Source organism: Rhineura floridana, chromosome 3, assembly GCF_030035675.1.
Source record: "Rhineura floridana isolate rRhiFlo1 chromosome 3, rRhiFlo1.hap2, whole genome shotgun sequence".
NCBI classification, from domain to species: domain Eukaryota; kingdom Metazoa; phylum Chordata; class Lepidosauria; order Squamata; family Rhineuridae; genus Rhineura; species Rhineura floridana.
Window position 1 is genome coordinate 199682372 of NC_084482.1, and position 17379 is coordinate 199699750.

Genomic DNA, 17379 nt, shown 5'->3' on the forward strand with positions numbered 1-17379 from the left:
TCTTAAAAGACTAATTTATTAGGCCACAATATGGATATACATATCTAGAAAAATGGAGGGGGACATTGTCAGTGCAAAAGATATAACTATCACATTTGTCTCCAGAGCACAATTAAAAAGAGAAATCCTGACAGAAAATTCACTCCCAAATGGCAAAGTGAAATTAATCCTAGGCCAGTAACCCTCTCTCTCGGTTATCCTCCCTCATAGAGTTGCAAGGATAGAATTGGGTGGGGGAGAATCATGTACAACTCCAGAGCTCCTGGAGGGAAGGATGAGATATAAAGTAAGAGGAACAGAGGCTGAAAATTCAAAACACATTTACTAAACCCTATTAAACTGTGGGCTTTTACCTCTGTGGGCTGTGAGCAGGATTGGGAGTCCTGAATATTACAGCCGTGGTTGCCAGTACGGCATCTAATAAGAGTTCTGCCAGGGCTTAGAAGAAATATGATATTATTTTTGGGTAGGGTTATTACTGCCTTTTAAAGACATAAGCAGCGGGGGGAATCTGGGAAAGGAGAGGAGGGGGAAACTCTCCATCTTTAGTTAGTTAGCTTTGGAAACTGTGACTAGAAATTGGTCTGGGCCTTTGTAGAGCTTTCAGAGGTGCTCTTGATCAGAAAAATATTTGGTTTTCATCAATTATTTTAGTATGGAGAGCAATGACCGCAGGGCCTGTGAGATCAGACCCTTAGGGAGAGAGCGTGAGGTATCCCTTTTCAGACACTCGAAAGAAGGGGAAGATGGTTGCTCCCAAGAATTGGACATCTTTGAATGCGAACAGCTCAGCTCCTGAATCGGCATTAAAAAATGCTAGCCTCCCCCCATCACAGTTAAGAGACACTCGGATCCTATTGAGCTCCCCGCTGAGAGAAAGAGGACGATCCTGAAAATCTATGTGGCAGGAGACCCAATATCCCCCTTCCCCCTTTCCAATTTCCCATATTTCATCTCTGAAAGGAATCAAGGAATTATTCTGCAGGGCGACTCCCACAGCCCAGTCTCCTTCACTTCCCAAGAGGACATCCCAGATATGTCTGCCGTGTTCAAATTCCTCACGCCCCATCACAAAAGGCCAGTCACAGCAAATTCTCTCAGGATTATTGGGCAGATCTTGATCTTTGCCTCCATGTCTCACGCTTTTACAGTCCGTAGACACAGTAAGTTGGGGACTAGCTGTCTTTGGATCCAGAGTTATAATTGCTGTTTTTTGTGGGGGAGGAGAAAGAAAGAGCAGAATTAGTTGGGAAGTCACACTTTCCACTTACGGCATATGTACACCCGTTTGCCTTTTTTACATATATAAAATGGTAGACCTGTGCTCTTCCACATACCAAGAATGCTGTAAGGAAACCACTACCCAATCCTCAGGCCATATCTAAAGTCAAACTTAAGCATGGTTTGGCACTAATCTGTGTGAACTGGCCATTTTTTACTTCCACATTGAATCATGTTGCCACAGGACCAAACTAGATATGATGGAGGCAGCCACTTTTATTTATTCATGTGCATGTCCCTGGGGAGCAGAACACGTTTTACAAGAAATGGGCACATGGGGGAAAGAAATTAAGCATCTCACTTCAGCCACTTTTCTCTCAGCCCAGCCCTGATGCTGGAAGTGAACCGAGGTGAGGAGAAAGGTGTTGGCATTATGTTCCAGTCCTTCTAGAAAGTTGGTGAGGAGGTGCTTTGTGATTGACAGCATTCCAAAGCCATTAGAGGTAAGAACAAGTGAGAGGCAGTTAGGAGAGACGAAATCAAGACTTTGAGGGAAGGGAGTATGGAAAGAGAATAGATAGATTTCAAATTCTCAGGATTTATAGTTACTTTTTATGAGTTATGAATATTATTGGTTACTAAGATAACATGTTTGTTCTTCAATAGTTATTTGCAAATGCTTTTACAAAGACTCTCCTCCTTCCATGAGTCTGAGGTAAACTTTTTACCCAAACCTCTCTTGGACAAGGCATGACACTTGTAGCAATGGAGTACAGCAAAACAAAGGTAAGTGCTCTCATCTCCAACCACACCTTTGGTTGTTGAACACCATCCCACTTTTTACACAAGAGATGTGAACAAAGGTGTCCTGCCCTATCACATCTAGTTTGATTCTCCCCTTTCCTTCCATGCAAGGAAATGTCCATGCTAATGCCTGCTGTGCTGTCATAAGAACATGAAAAGCCCTGCTGGGTTAGGCCTGTGGCCCATCCTATCCAGCCTCTTGTTCTCACAGTGGCCAACCAGATGCCTGTTTTGGGAAGCCCACAAACAGGACCTGAGCGCAACAACACTCTCCCCTCTTGCAATTCTCAGCAACAAATGTTCTCAGTCTAAATGCGTGGGAATTAAGGCGAAACTATACAATTGTCAACTGAAATGTCTAAGGCAGGGTTACCACCACGGACATCTCTTAATTCTACCAGATTTTTTTAATGGTGTTTTTGCGTCCATGCATAGGTGCACCCATTAAAACAATTTATTCCATTTTAAACAGTCATGATGTCCCCCAAAGAATTCTGGGAACAGTAATTAGTGACAGGTGCTGAGAGTTGTTCCCCTCACAGAGCTACAATTCCCAGAGTGGTTTAACAATCAATCCCTCTTCCCAGGGAACTCTGGGAATTGCAGCTCTATGAAAGGAATAAGAGGCTCCTAACAGCCCTCAGCACCTGTCACAAATTACCCTTCCCAGGATTTTTGGGGGGAAGCCATGACTTTACAGTGGAATAAATGTATGATGTTGCCAGAAAGAGCACAAGTTGCCCAGCCATCTTCACAACCTTTTGTTCTTTTGTCTTATGACTACTATGACCATCATCATCCTATGATGGACATACTAGTTTTGCCTTCTCCTTGCCACCTCTTCTTGTGTACAGGCATGCAGAATGAGCAAAAGGAGAAAGTAGCGAGTTCCTTGTTAGGGGTCCTTAGGAAAAGGGATAGAAAATGAAACTGCTGATTTTATAATGCTGTTCTGCAAATCTATGGTGCGACCACACATAGAATACTGCATTCCATTCTGCTCACCCCACCTCAAAAAGCATTAGCATATAGCGGGGGAAAGGGCAACCAAAAGGATCAGAAATCTGGAGCAATTCCCCTGCGAGGAATTTTGTTTTTTAAAAAAATTGGAACAAATAAATAGAGGGATATTTAAACTGAAGTAGATGAACTGTACTTGACCTCATCCAGCAGGGCACTTCAAAAGGTCATGTTTAAAACCACTGAAAGAATATATGGACAGGCACGGAACCGCTTCCTCATTCAGTTTTCCCCACAACTTGTAGTTAACCTGTTTTTAAGGTGCCAAAGAGCCCAGGGCAAACGTTGACAATCACCAAAAACTCACAACGGAAAGAACTTTCTGCAAAAGTCTTTGCTTTGATCCCTTCTGTAAATTTATTCCTCCATCGATCCCCCAAATTACCTCTGTCTGCTGCATGAAGTCCAGCTAGACCATCTGAGGCGGGGTGGGGGGAGAGAGAGGGAACAAACAGAGAACAAAGATAAAGCACCATATTTTTGTACTTGTAGCAAAAACAAAACCCACAAACCAATTCATCACTACCTCTGGGGGATAACTGAGTGCTGACAGGCCTTGAAGCAAAATAGGGCCATGAGAATGAAGGAGGAGGGTTCAGTATGCTCAAGGGAACCTCAGGCTTTGGAAAAGTACTATTTTATGCATTTTGTTAAAACAAGGGCAAGTGCGCATACTCCAATAAGCCACAGAACACTCTGAGTATTGGTCGGAAAAGTAAAACTAAGGAGTGTATGTGGAATGGAATGTCCTGCTTTATCTCCTTAGAATTAAATGTTGGGCACCCACATGGACTGTTTGTGGGTTCCCAAGTTGTGTCCTGCTCCTGAATCTTCTGCATACCCAAATTTTGGGGTCTCCACATCATCCCCCCAAGTCTGTGGTCTGTCGTACCTATGTAAGCTGCACTCTTCCAGTCTGCCAAAAAGCAGTTTGGATGGTTTTGGCCTCAAGGTGATGGTGGAGAGGGGAACATGAGTGTGAGACTTAGAGGTCAATTGTAAGGCTTAAGTCCTGTAGCACCCAGGGAGGAGGGCATGGCTAGCTGGGACCCTGAGCAGGGACATTGTAACATTTAAGCTGGACCTGCGGCAGCCTGAAGATTAAAATCAAACAATGTCATATGGTGTCCGGTAATTGACAGGTGGGCATTCCCATCCCCCTGTCAAAGTGGCCAGCAGAGGGTTGGCTGCTTTGGGATGCACTTCCCCTCCCCTCCCCCACCCCACTTTCATACCTTTGAACTCTTGTAGGACACCCTCCAGAAAGAAATTTCTGTCACAAAATTCCTGAATCCTCCATTTCAACAAGTAATCCAAAGAGACTGGGTACTCAAATGGTTTCTTCTTCTTCTCATACCTGGGAAGAAATCAATGTTATCCCTCTATCGACCCAATTCAGAATTCCTGAGGGAGCAAAAGAAAGGAACAGGGAGCAATGAAATGACAGACAACCAAAAGAAAGGGTGAGGGAGCTTTGGGGAGGAGACTTCTCACTATGGTTCCTAAGAAGAGAAAGGCAGGCATCTGAGGACCAGACTCAGAGCGGGATTCAACTATCTTGTCCTGTCAGAGTAAGGGTTTCAGCTTGTACAATGGGAATCCCCCACCCCCACCCTCCCTAAATTTGCTCTGGAGGGCTGGAGAACCGCTAGAACAGGTTTAGGGGGCACCGAAGGGAAGAATGTCCTGTTGTACAAGCAGAAATCTTAAGCTGACGGGATGCTTACTTAGCGCTACACTGGGTACAACCCTAAATGTTATGAAGAGACAACCTTCATAAGCAACAACCTTGCATCTCCTCAGGAATATCGAATGAAAGAAGATACATAATGTGACATAAGCATGCTCAGAGTTTCCTCAGCCCATTTGCTGCCAATTGGAGGAGGAAATGAAAATGTCAGTTATTATTTTTGTATAATATTACTATATTTGCTGCTTTTCTCACCAAAGTGACCAAAAGCAACTTACATTAAATTATGAGATCACACTCATTCTGTTGTTTTTTCCAGGGAGATGAGGAGAGGAGACATGGGGTGGTGGTTTACTCTTGGTAAAAACCATACACTCCTCCTGATGTCCAATTTGAACCCAAGAACAATAAAGTGATACGTAGAGGCTAAAACAAGGCTTACATCCCCATTTCTGCCCCATCTCTTGCACAGATCATCCAAGGCAGCTTCAGTGCCAAGACCAAGCTGAAAGCCAGCATGGAACCTAAATCTGTTGCATCCAAACACCCTTGGAGCTTCAATTAACAAGAACAGAAAGAGAGGAAGATGGATTGAAAACACCAGGATAATGTGCAGAGGGAGAAAGGAGGCCATCAGAAATATTCAAAAGAGGGAGGAAAGGATAGATTTAGGCAGGGAACTAGAAATCCTGTCCTAGGTTTCAAACAAAAAACACCAACTAGATAACCAGGGAGAAACAGAAGGAACAGAAATAAGAAATATAGGAGTACAAAGACAAGCAGAAAAATACAGCATGTAAATAAGAAATGAGTGGGATCCACTTACCTCTGCAAGACTCTTTGAACATCCTATAGGAAGGAGAGAGAAAGAAGATATTTTCAATACTATAAAGACCCCTCCAGACTCTGCAGGCTGATGACTACTGCCTTTGACAGGGAGCCAAAGTATAACATCAGAAAGTAAGCTTTAGAGGAAAACCAAGAACAATGGCCTCTAGACCCGAAAGAGTATATCAACCCTGCTGGATCAGACTGATTGTTATATATATTATATATAATTTTTTATATATATATATATATATATATATATATACACACACACACACACACACACACAGTAAAAACATATTTAAAACATTTTCAAAAGTCTTATTAGATTATTGCGATGTGCTTTACGTGGGGCGGCCCTTGAAGACGACTCAGAAACTTCAATTGGTCCAAACTGCAGCAGCCAGAGTACCAGCTGGGGTTCCCTTTATATAATCCCTGTTTTAAAACAGCTGCACTAATTGCCAGTTTGTTTCTTGGCTCAATTTAAGGTGCTCACTTTAGTGTTTAAAACCCTAAACAACTTAGGTTGCAAATATTTGAAACACAACCTCCTTCCCTACAAACCCTCTTGGGTGTTGAGATCAGCCAAGGGGGGGCTTTTGGTAGTTTTGGGAGAGGGGATTCTCTGTGGCAGTCCCTAAGTTGTGGAACCCCCTCTCCACAGAGGTGTGTCTGGCAACTTCTTTGTACAGTTTTCAACAAATGCTGAAGACACACATTTACCCTGGCCTTTGACACCCAAGACGTGATTTCAGATTGTTTTTAACAATGTTTTTTAAAACTGTTGGGACCTTTGGGTGAAAGGCAGGCAATAAATTTAAAACAACAATAGCACACAACACAACAGCTGAAGATTTAAGGTCTATTCTCCTGTTTCCTACACTATTATTTATTTATTTATTATTTGATTTATATCCCGCCCTTCATCCCAGCAGGAGCCCACCAGGCATGTAGATGCCTTCAGGAACCACAAGGATATAATGGCAAAAAATCTCCAATTGGGAGGTACTAGGAGCCAGAGAGGCAAAACACTGAAAACAGATTCCATCATTGGTCATAGAAATATCTAGTTCAGAGTGATCCACAATGAGGTGAATGAAAGCATTCATCTTGGATGCTGCATTTAACAAACCTTACTTATCACAATCACAAAACCGAGCCCCTTCATATCTTGTACAGATGGAGAAAGAGAAAGGTATGGAGTTAGACTTCCCAGTGGAGAAGTGGCCTGTACTACCTGCAGGAATTCGATTTCTGGCTTCTGACACAGTTCTTCCATATCCTGGATGAAACCTCCCAGACAGAGTAATTTCTCAGAGAAACGGGACAGCTGGCGCTCCTTTATTCTCACAATATTTCTCTCCTCGCTTACCATCTCGCCCACCAGAAATTTCTCTTTTCTCTTCAGAAACCGGTATAGTCGTCTGAACTCAAACACTGTTATTTCCTTCTCTGTTTGTATTTGCTCCTGCGTCGAGAAGATTGAAAGAGGAGAAAAGCAGGCAAACATCATCAGTCTTTGCAGCATCAAGACGTAGACAGAATTTAATATAGGAAGAGCACTTCTTACTTCAGAGGGATTACACCAACACTCTGCAGGGAATTTCCTAGAGACATACAAGTGTCCATAGTTAAAATGTAACCGCATGTTCTGTGAGAGGTCCTTATCATTTCTAAGGGAAAGCAAATAAAGCCCTCAGGAGCTGGCCTGTCTAGTGGCTTTGGACGTACTGTATTTTCTAAATTCAGCTTTTCACACATTGATTCTATTGCTTGCTCAGTTCTCAACAATACTCACAAGTTCATATTGGCTTTTCTCTTCCAAGTCTGCTATATATTCCAAAATGGTTCCCCTCTCCTTCCTCAGAATTCCTAGGCAGCTAAAGATCTGACCCTGGCAAAAGAGCAGAAGTTCAAATTGTGGTAAGCTTCCTCCTGTCCTTGTGGCAGTGACTATATAAGTGACTATAAGAAGAGGTCTCCCAAGTGTTCTGCCCAACAATGCACACAAACACACACACGATAGCACAGTATAAATAAAACATAAATGCACAGCATAAATGCACTAACAGCGTGTAGCGTCTTCATTTTTAATTTACCTTTAAACACCAAGTCAGGCCTATGCCACTGAGTTGCCATGTCTTAATATATTTACAAGTATTCCAATAATTCATCCCCCTCAAAATAAAAAATATCCTGACTTTGTTTAAATGTATTTAAACCACATTGAAAAAATATACTGCCTTCAAGTTGATCCCGACTTATGGCGACCCTAAGGGTTTTCATGGTAAGTTACTCAGAGGGGGTTTACCATTGCCTCCCTCTGAGGCTGACAGGCAGTGACTGGCCCAAGGTCACCCAGAGAGCTTCATGGCTGTGTGGGGTTTCAAACCCAGGTCTCCCAGGTCGTAGTCCAACACCTTAACCGCTACATCACACTGGCTCTCTTTAAACCACATTGGGTAGGTTTTATTAATTGACTTCCCTAATCAAAGGTTTCAGTAGCATTATGAAAAACTGAAATATTTATGCTACAAGTAAAAAATAAATGCTGTAGTTTTGTTTACCAAGTACAAGTCACAGAAAGATCACAGATAACAATGCCAGCACTAGACAAGTAGCCCTGGTGAGGGAAGTGAGTGGACAGTAACCACCACTGAGAAGCCTCTCTCTCTGTTTGGTGGCCACATGCTGTACTTCAAATGGTGGAGGAAAGCCTCTGAAGATGACCTTACAACACAGACACTTTTGTGATGGGAGCAGGTATATTTCCAACTACATAAGCAAAGCCATCTCTCACACCTGAGATGAGGTATAAAGGCTTCCAAAAAGGAGAGGCTGGATTCTCAACAGCCTTGAACTCTGGCTGTATACTATAGCCAGCATGGATTTTTCACATTCCGCTATGTTAAATTGAAAATGCCCCCATGCCATTCTGCTGCTTCCCATAAGCTCATTTCAAAACAAAATCTTACAAAATGTACAGTCCTAAACTCAGAAATGCTTGCTTAACAACCCTCTACATTTTCATGGCGATACACAAAACACTCAGAGAGAATCAAGAATTCAGTGTAAAAAGAGAAAGAGGAAATCCAGACTCCTGTGGACTTTTTTCTCAGTGGTTTCTTAACTAAAAATCAGCCATGTTCACACAGTACCTGTCATCCTATTACTGACCTTGTCCCATACGCTGACAGTCATCTTCTGCAGTTTCATAGTTTAAAAAATGCCTGACTGATTTTTAATTAGTTTAAGAAATTTAACACTGAAGTCTGTGATAGCGTAGGCATGGTCAGCAAGACCCAACTCTCAGTGTTTGAAAAGCCAGACTGTTTGGCTTGGCTCATCAGGTGGCCACACTCATGCCAGACATTTTTTTCCACTTTAAACAGTCATGGATTCCTCAAAGAATCCTGGGAAGTGTAGTTTGTGAAGGGTGCTGTGAGTTGTTAGAAGACTCCTATTCCCCTGACAGAGCTCCAGTGGCCAGAGGGGCTTAACAGTCAGCCCCTATTCCTAGAGAATTCTCCAAGCTACACAGCAAGTGGATTGGACTGTGAAAGACGAACCTACATTGTGTTTGCATTTTTACAAATCTGTAGGGCAGTACAGTATCTCAGAGAGGAGGTCAGGTCTCCTGCTCCCCTGGTGCATTCACTATAGCTGCCCAATTTCCCTGCTTTGTAAAGTTCAATAGAAATATCTGTGGGCTATAGGTACATTTTTAAACAATACGGGGATTTTGTCTATTAGTGAATTACATTTCTATCCCACCCTTCCTCACAAAGGAACCCTGGGCAGCAAACAACTAGCAATAAAAAAATGAAATGGACTGCTTTCATTCCAACTTTTGGCGACCCTATGAATAGTGTTTTCCTGGTAAGCGGTATTCAGAGGTGGTTTACCATTGCTGTCCTTTGAAGCAACAAAACATCCTGAAAACAATTCCAAGGAACATTGGTGATGCCGCCCCAATTTCAGTGATCACAGGTAGAGGGAAATATAGTCATGGGGATGTGGTGAATTACCATAGAAGACGAGGTCAAGGCTATCTGTGCCTTGTACCTTGCTGCCACTCCTCTCATGGATGGGTTCCTTGTTGCTCATCTGCTGTGCCCACTGGCCTGTGTGTAGTGTTGTTTAACGCCAGATTGGTACACAATAAGACCACTCTCATCTATGATTTGATTATGGATGAAGGTGCGAATTTGGTGAGCATTACCAAGACCTGGATGGGTGAGCTTGGAGGAGTTGATCTGACCCAGCTTTGCCCACCTGGATACTTGGTGCAACACCAGCATAGGCTATAGGGGAGGGGGAGTTGCTGTGGTCTACAGAACTTCCATCTCTGTTACCAGGAAACCACTCTGTCTTGGAGCTGGCTGTGAGGGCCTGCACCTGGTGTCTGGCTGAGGAGACAGTAAACTAGGGTTGCTGCTGGTGTTTCACCCACCCTGCTGCCCGGCAGCTTCTCTGACCAAGCTGGCGGAGGCCATCTCAGCTGTGGTGTTGGAGGAGCCCAGAACGATAGTGCTGGGTGATTTCAGTGTCCATGCTGAGGCTGCCTCTAGTGTTCCGGCTCGGGACTTCAAGGCCTCCATGACTACCATGGGGCTGTCTCAACTTGTTACTGGCCCAACACATAGGGCAGGGCACACCCTCGACTTGGTTTTTGCTCCAGATGGAGGAAGGGGTGGTCTGGAGATAGGGGGGGGGTGGATGTCACCCCATTGTCATGGTCAGATCACTTCCTGGTGAAGTTTAGACTTATGGCTCCGATCCTTCCCTGCAGGGTTGGTGGACAGATTAAGATGGTCCACTGGATTCCTGAATGCCCTGGGGGAGTTCCCAGTAGACAGAGCAGGTGACCCTGTTGAAGCCCTTGTCATGCTGTGGAACAGCAAGGCACATCGGGCTCTTGACACAGTTGCCCCCAAGCACCCTCTCCGGCACTGTGGAACCCGGCTTGCACATTGCGATGATGCGGCCAGCAATGTGTCCTCTCAACCCTTGCCCTTCTTGGCTTATTAAAGCTTGCCAAGGGGGGTTGACCGAGTGGATCCAGGGTGTGGTCAATGCATCACTGAAGGAGGGAGTGGTTCCAGCCACCCTGAAAGAGGCAGTGGTCCGACCACTCCTGAAAAAGCTCACCCTGGACCCATGGTTTGTGACAACTACCGACCGGTTGCAAATACCCCCTTCTTAGGGAAGGTGATTGAGAGAGTTGTGGCGCAGCAGCTGCAAGTACTCTTGGATGAAACAGATTATCTTGACCCATCCCAGTCTGGGTTCAGGCCTGGTTATGGGACTGAATCGGCCTTGGTCGCCCTGATGGATGACCTTTATTGGGAGAAGGACAGGGGGAGTGTGACCATTATTCTTACTTGATTTCTATTTCTCTGTAACATCTGAATCGGGAGAGGCCGTGCAAGCCCTGGACCGCTGCCTGGACTTGGTGGTGGGCTGGATGAGGGCCAATAAACTGAGTCTAAATCCTAGCAAGACAGAGGCACTGTGGGTTGGGGTTCCCGAGTTTGGATAATTGGTCAGTTGCCTGCTTTGGATGGGGTTGTACTCCCTCTGAAAGAGCAGGTTTGTAGCCTGGGGGTGCTCCTGGATCCATCTTTGTCACTAGAGGCCCAGGTGACCTCTGTGGCTAGGAGTGCCTTTTACCAGCTTCTGCTGGTAAGACAGCTGTGGCCTTTTCTGGACCGGGATAGCCTGACCACTCTTGTCCATGCACTGGTAACCTGCAGGTTGGATTACTGTAATGTGCTCTATGTGGGGCTGCCCTTGAGGTTGCAGCTGGTGCAAAATGCAGTGGCAAGACTGCTCACTGTTGCAGGGTATCGCCAACATGTCACCTCGCTGCTGAAAGAATTGCACTGGCTGCCCATTTGCTACTGGGCCAAGTTCAAGGTTCTAGCTTCGGTATACAAAGCCCTATACAGCTCAGGACCAGGATACCTGAAAGACCATCTTACCCTTTACATACCCAGTCAATCACTGCGCTCTGCAGGTGAGGGCCTCCTGCAGATACCATCTTATCAGGAGGTCCGTTCTGCACAACATAGGAAATGGACCTTTAGTGTGGTGGCACCTACCCTTTGGAACTCCCTCCCCTTAAAAATTAGGCAGGCGCCATCTCTGTTATCTTTTGGGCGCCTTTTGAAGACTTTCCTCTTTCAACAAGCCTTTTAAGTTGAAACTTATCCCAGTCTGCGTTAGAAATGTTTTTAATTTTTTTTAACAATGTTTTTAACCCTTTTTTAAAGATGTTTTTAAAGCTTTTTAAAAAATGTTTTCAAAGTTGTTTTGTTTTTAATGTATTTTAAGGTCTATTTTCATGATGTTTTAAAGTGTTTTTAGCATTTTAGTTTGCCGCCCTGGGCTTCTGCTGGGAGGAAGGGCGGGATATAAATAAAATAAATAAATACTGAAGCAGAGTAGGAAAGTCTCTACTTAAAAGGCTTGTTAGAAGAGGAATGTCTTCAGTAGGTGCCAAAAAGACAAAAGAGACAGTGCCTGCCTATTATTTAAGAGGGAGGGGATCCAAAGAGTAGGTGCCACCACACTAAAGCCCAATTTCTATACTGTGTGCAACAGACCTCCTGATGAGATTGTATCTGCAGGAGGCTCTCCCTTGCATAGCACAGTAATTGATTGGGTACATACAAGGACTGAGATGATCGTTCAGTACCCTGGCCTCAAGCTGTATAGGGCTTCATACACCTAAACCAACACTTTGAACTCAGCCCAGGAGCTCATTGGCAGGCGGTGCTATTCTTTCAATAGTGGAGTAATATGTTTGCAATATCCTGCTCCAGTGAGCACCAGCAGCAGCTTCTAAAGCAATCTCAAGGGCAGCCCTCACATAGACCACGTTGCAGTAATCCAATCTGCAGGTTATCAGCACAGAGATGACAGTGATCAGGCTATCCCAGTCCAGAAACAACCCATAGCTAATTTACCCACCAAAGCTGGTACAAGGCACTCCTAGCTACTGAGGTCACCTGGGCCTCTAACAACAAAAATGGATCCAGGAGCACCCCCAGACTACAAACCTGCTCTTTCAGGTGTTATGACCCCATCCAATATTTCTCAGAATGTGGTGTTGGTTATTCCTGAATCTTATCAATAGCAGCAGTCTTACCTTGTAGTCATGGACAGCCTGCTCTATGGGGACCGCAGTGCTGCGACATCTGTGCTGTTGAGGGGCATCGCACACCATACAGAAGAAGACTCCATGATCCTTGCAGAAGTAATTCATGCCCCCCGGGTGTGTGATGCATTTTGGCCCCTCTACGCCTGAGGAATTTAGCTGTTGAGCTATTTCGACAACATTTGCTAGAGACCTGTTTGATCTGAAATTCCGCCCAACAGCCATTCGGCAGTGAGGGCACTTGGCCCCCGTGCCAGGCTCCTCCCAGCATCTAGAGACACATGTTTGGCAGAAGTTGTGTCCACAGTCTAGAGTCACAGGATCCACAAAGTAGCCCAGGCAGACAGGGCAAGTTGCTTCACGATGAAGCCTCTTCCGGGGGCTCTCAGTAGCCATAACGTCACTCCCACAGTGCAACACGAAGGGAACAATTGCTTTTCTCTTGCACTCAGAAGCAGCCCCACTGGGAGGAAAGTTCAAAAGGACTGTATCTCCACCCTGGGGAAAAATAGTAGCAAGAGACTCAAGTTAGCATTGTATTTTTTATTATTATTTATTTTATTATTAAATAAACAAATTATTTTAGTATACATTTCATATCTCGCGTTTCCTCCAAGGAGCTCAAGGTGATGTACGTACATGGTTCTCCCCCTCATGATTTTAGGTTAGGTTGAAAGACAGTGACCGACCTAAAGTCACTCAGCACGTTTCATGGCTAAGAGGGGATTTGAACCCTAGTCTCCCACATCCTAGTCCAACACTCTACACCACACTGGCTCTCTATACGCTGTAACAGGAAAGCCAGAGCTTGGAAGATTACTTTTTAAAAGTAAATTACAGTTGCAATTACATGGCAAAAAAGTAGTAATTACAGTTACAATTGCTCTGAAAATAACTGATTTCTTTTTCTCAAAAACGAATCACTACAATTACATTTCAGTTACTTTTTTAAAAAAGCGCCTTCAAGGTGCTGGCCTTGGCTGCTGTGCATCTAAGTAGCCTAAAACAACATTAAAAATAAACACACACATATAGAAGCAGTAGAATAATCATTTTTATCCATAAGATAGCAGTGGTGGTCTCTCCGCTGGTAAGGGAGGTGGGGATGGAGACAGAGGCCACTGCTCAGATCTTTGCATGTCAAACCAAGTGCACCCCCCCCTCAGTCAGCAAGCATAATCTGTCTCACTTAACCACCTCCCGGACCCTGCCCTGCCACCAACTAAGGGACACTCACCCAAGCAAACATTTTCCCCTGAGATGCAAAAAAGTTAAAATACTGCAAATGCAACACAGTAGCCAGAGAGGGTGGTGGAGGCCTCTTTGTGTGCCAAGTGCAAACACACACACACACACACACACACACACACACAGAGTCATCTTTCACCTCCACAGTTCTTTATCTCCATTCTGCTGCTGCCTCCTTCTCCTCCTTTATCCATGTTCTTGCCCTCCGGCCCCTTTCCCCCTCCATTCAATTCTTCACTACCACCATCCATTTTTTTAAACAATTGTTTTCTCCACTCCACCCAGTCTTACTCTCCACCTCCTCCCTCGTTGCCTCCTACCCGCCCACAGAGCATGAGGGAAGAGCGACACTGCACAGAAGCCCAGTTTGAGGCACATGATTTTTATCCACAAATCAGAGGAGCAGAAGACTTTCCCTGCTCCCCTTCCCAAGTAACGGCCAAAAGTAATGCTGGAAACATTACAATTGCAGCTCAAAAGTAATAAAATTACTCCCAGTTCTATTACAATCAAAATGTAAAGGAATTACCCACTCGTTCCTCAAAAAAGTAATGAATTACAAGTAATTTGTTACTTGTAACGAATTACTTCCAAACTCTGAGGAAAGCCTCATTCAATTGCTTATTCACAGCCAGCTGCCCAGAGGCTAATCCCTTCCTACCACCGCTGCAGCCATGGAAGATGAACTGCCCTAGAGAGGCATCTGGGAAAGGAGATGCATGTGGGCACCTGCTATTACACTCTGCACTGCAGGGACAGCCAAAGTGGTGCCCCTCAATTGCTGTTGGGCTCCATCTCCCATCATCCCAGCAACTTAACCAATAGCCAAAGATGACAGGAGTCGTTATTTTATTGAATTTATATCCTGCCCTTCCTCCCAAAGGAGTCCAAGGCGGTAACATCTGGAGCCCAGCCCAACAACATCTGGAGGGCACCATGTTGGCTACCTCTGTCTGTCATGTTGTATATATTTATTTAAAATATTTCTATCATGCCGTTCTACCCTACAATGGGGCACTCAGGGCAGCTTACAGTGCAATTGTACACAGTAAATAAAAAGACAATAAAAACATTGAAATAGATAAAAATGCATAAAATACAGTTAACAATTCAAGGGTAGTGATATTAAAAGGGGACTAAAAAGGTAAAACCAGAAAACGGGAGCAGGATAAAAAATAGTTTCAGGCAATACCTTCAGTCCCTCCCCAAATCTCTCCAGAACAAGATGGTTTTCAGAAATCTCCGAAACCCCATCAGGAAGGGAGCAGAGTGGGCTTCTTAAGGTAGGATATTCCAAAGCTGGGGGGGGGGCGCATAGCTGAAAAGGCCTTGTCCTGCATGCCTGGAACGCTAACATCTTTCATTCCAGCCACACAGAAGAGACCAGAGCCAAACAATCTTAAATCACAGGCACGTACATCTGGGCATAACCAGTCCCTCAGGATATATAGAACGGTGGTAGGGTAGATGAACCAGTGTCAAAAGCTTCAGCGCCACGGAGGGATCTGAAAAATTTGGACCAACCATCCCATCCCACATCTGCTCTATATACAATACCAAATCACATATTTATAAAGGATCTATTGTTAAAAAAGCCACATCCCATTTATTCTTCCTTTCCCACATATTTTTCTACATTAATACAGAAACGTCTATATCATCCACAGCTTTTTGTAACACACTCACTTGTAAATAGGACCTGTAAATAAGGAAAGTTCAATACGGGTTTTTTTCCTAGAATACTGACAGACAAGAGAAAGCTGTATTAGGGGATCAACCAATACAAATGCACAGGACTGAGTTGCTTTGACCATCATGCCCGAGGAGAGCTTTGCTTTTTACCATATATGCCAGAGAGTGATTCACCCATTTTTGCAGTTTCCTATGTTCCTAACAGACCCTCCGTGGTGCAGAGTGGTAAGCGGTGGTAATGCAGCTGAAGGGTAAGCGGCAGTAACGCAGCCGAAGCTCTGCTCAGGGCCGGAGTTCGATTCCAACGGAAGCAGGAAGTCGAATCTCCGGTAAAATGGGTCGAGGTCCACTCAGCCTTCTATCCATCTGTGGTCGGTAAAATGAGTATCCGGCATATGCTGCGGGGTAAAGAAAGGCCGGGGAAGGAACTGGCAATCCCACCCCATATATACGATCTACCTAGTAAATGTCGCAAGACGTCACCGTAAGAGTCGGAAACGACTCGCACTATAAGTGCGGGGACACCTTTACCTTTATGTTCCTAAGTCAGACCACTGGTCCATCTAGCTCAGCATTGTCTACACCAACTGGCAGCTGCTCTCCAGTGTTTCAGGAAGGAGTCCCTCCCAGCCTTTCCTGGAGATGCCGGGGTTGGAACCTGGGACCTTTGCATGCAAGGCAGATACTCTGCCATTGAGCTACGGCCCTTGGGACTCCCTTGGCAAATGAGCTACAATCCTATGCATGCTCACTTGGGAATTATTTTGGGGGGACTTTCCTCCGAGTTAATAAACAGGCATAGAACACAGAGATAATGTCTGCTCCGTCAGGCAGCAGAGGGCGCTGTTTCCCAACTTTGCTCGTTGATATATTTTTATTAGCTGGCGATGGCTGAGGTCCGAAGCTCTAGAGGGGAAATATTACTAGTTTATGGCGATAAGAGTAAAGTTCTATTGTGGGGTTTAAAAAAATACTGACGCATTTATTGCGCCAGAAACTTTGGCGGACCAGAGCCCACTTCCATCAATTGCATGAAAGAGTATCCTGCTTTGGCATATATATCACAATAAGCGGAGAGCGCTTTGGGACAAAGGCTGCTATAGCTATGCAACAGATAAAGGCATTACTATGCAGATGAGATCCAGACAAAAGAGTGCAAAATCCCAGCAGGATGGGCGTGACCAGCTCCCAACTGGCAATGAATTGGCTAAGCAAAGTGTGCAAAGAGGGAAAATTTCTTTCTGCAGCCAGGGAGCGAGCCACTCCCAGAGTCTACTGATAGTATCGACGCTGCAAACAGATCAAAGCGCACCTCACACGTGCACGCAGAGGCAGCCCTCAAGCAAGAGAGCAGAACAAGCCAAGGGACCAGCCAAATAAAAGTGGCCATTGCAAAATAAAACGCAGGCCCAGCAAACACGCACTACTATACTCCTCACGCAACACGCAAGTAAAGGGTCCTAAGCTTCCGGCACACTTACTTGAGAATATATCTCCTCAAATTTACTGGACTTTTAAGTACACGGGAATAAAATCGGGCTACAACAAGCTCCCAATACCCAGAGTTACCAAAAAACCCTAAAAACCGCCCCCAAGTTCGCTAAAAGCAGGGCGACTCCTTTGCTTCAAGCGCCCAGTTCCGGAACAACTCTGGCCCCAGAGAGGGAAAAGGAACCGAAGTAGTAAGAAATCAACATCACGAAAAATGTGG

The 17379-nt window shown here is 44.8% G+C and overlaps 1 protein-coding gene across 8 annotated transcripts in view; it reads right to left on the minus strand.

Moving 5' to 3' along the window:
* The window catches only part of LOC133381065 (E3 ubiquitin-protein ligase TRIM11-like), an 18942-nt gene continuing 1563 nt past the window's right edge, over window positions 1-17379 (minus strand). For 5 of the 8 annotated variants that reach the window (XM_061619521.1, XM_061619520.1, XM_061619518.1 and 2 more), the window contains 7 exons: window positions 12720-13226; window positions 7365-7460; window positions 6804-7034; window positions 5562-5584; window positions 4281-4402; window positions 3353-3463; window positions 1-1206 (listed from right to left, as the gene is read on the minus strand). In XM_061619521.1, coding sequence (XP_061475505.1) covers window positions 695-1206; window positions 3353-3463; window positions 4281-4402; window positions 5562-5584; window positions 6804-7034; window positions 7365-7460; window positions 12720-13124 — 1500 coding nt within the window. In that variant the 5' untranslated portion in view covers window positions 13125-13226 and the 3' untranslated portion in view covers window positions 1-694. Of the gene's footprint in view, window positions 1207-3352; window positions 3464-4280; window positions 4403-5561; window positions 5585-6803; window positions 7035-7364; window positions 7461-12719; window positions 13227-17149; window positions 17240-17379 lie in introns of those variants that run through there. The other 3 variants (XM_061619524.1, XM_061619525.1, XM_061619519.1) reach the window with 3 other exon arrangements.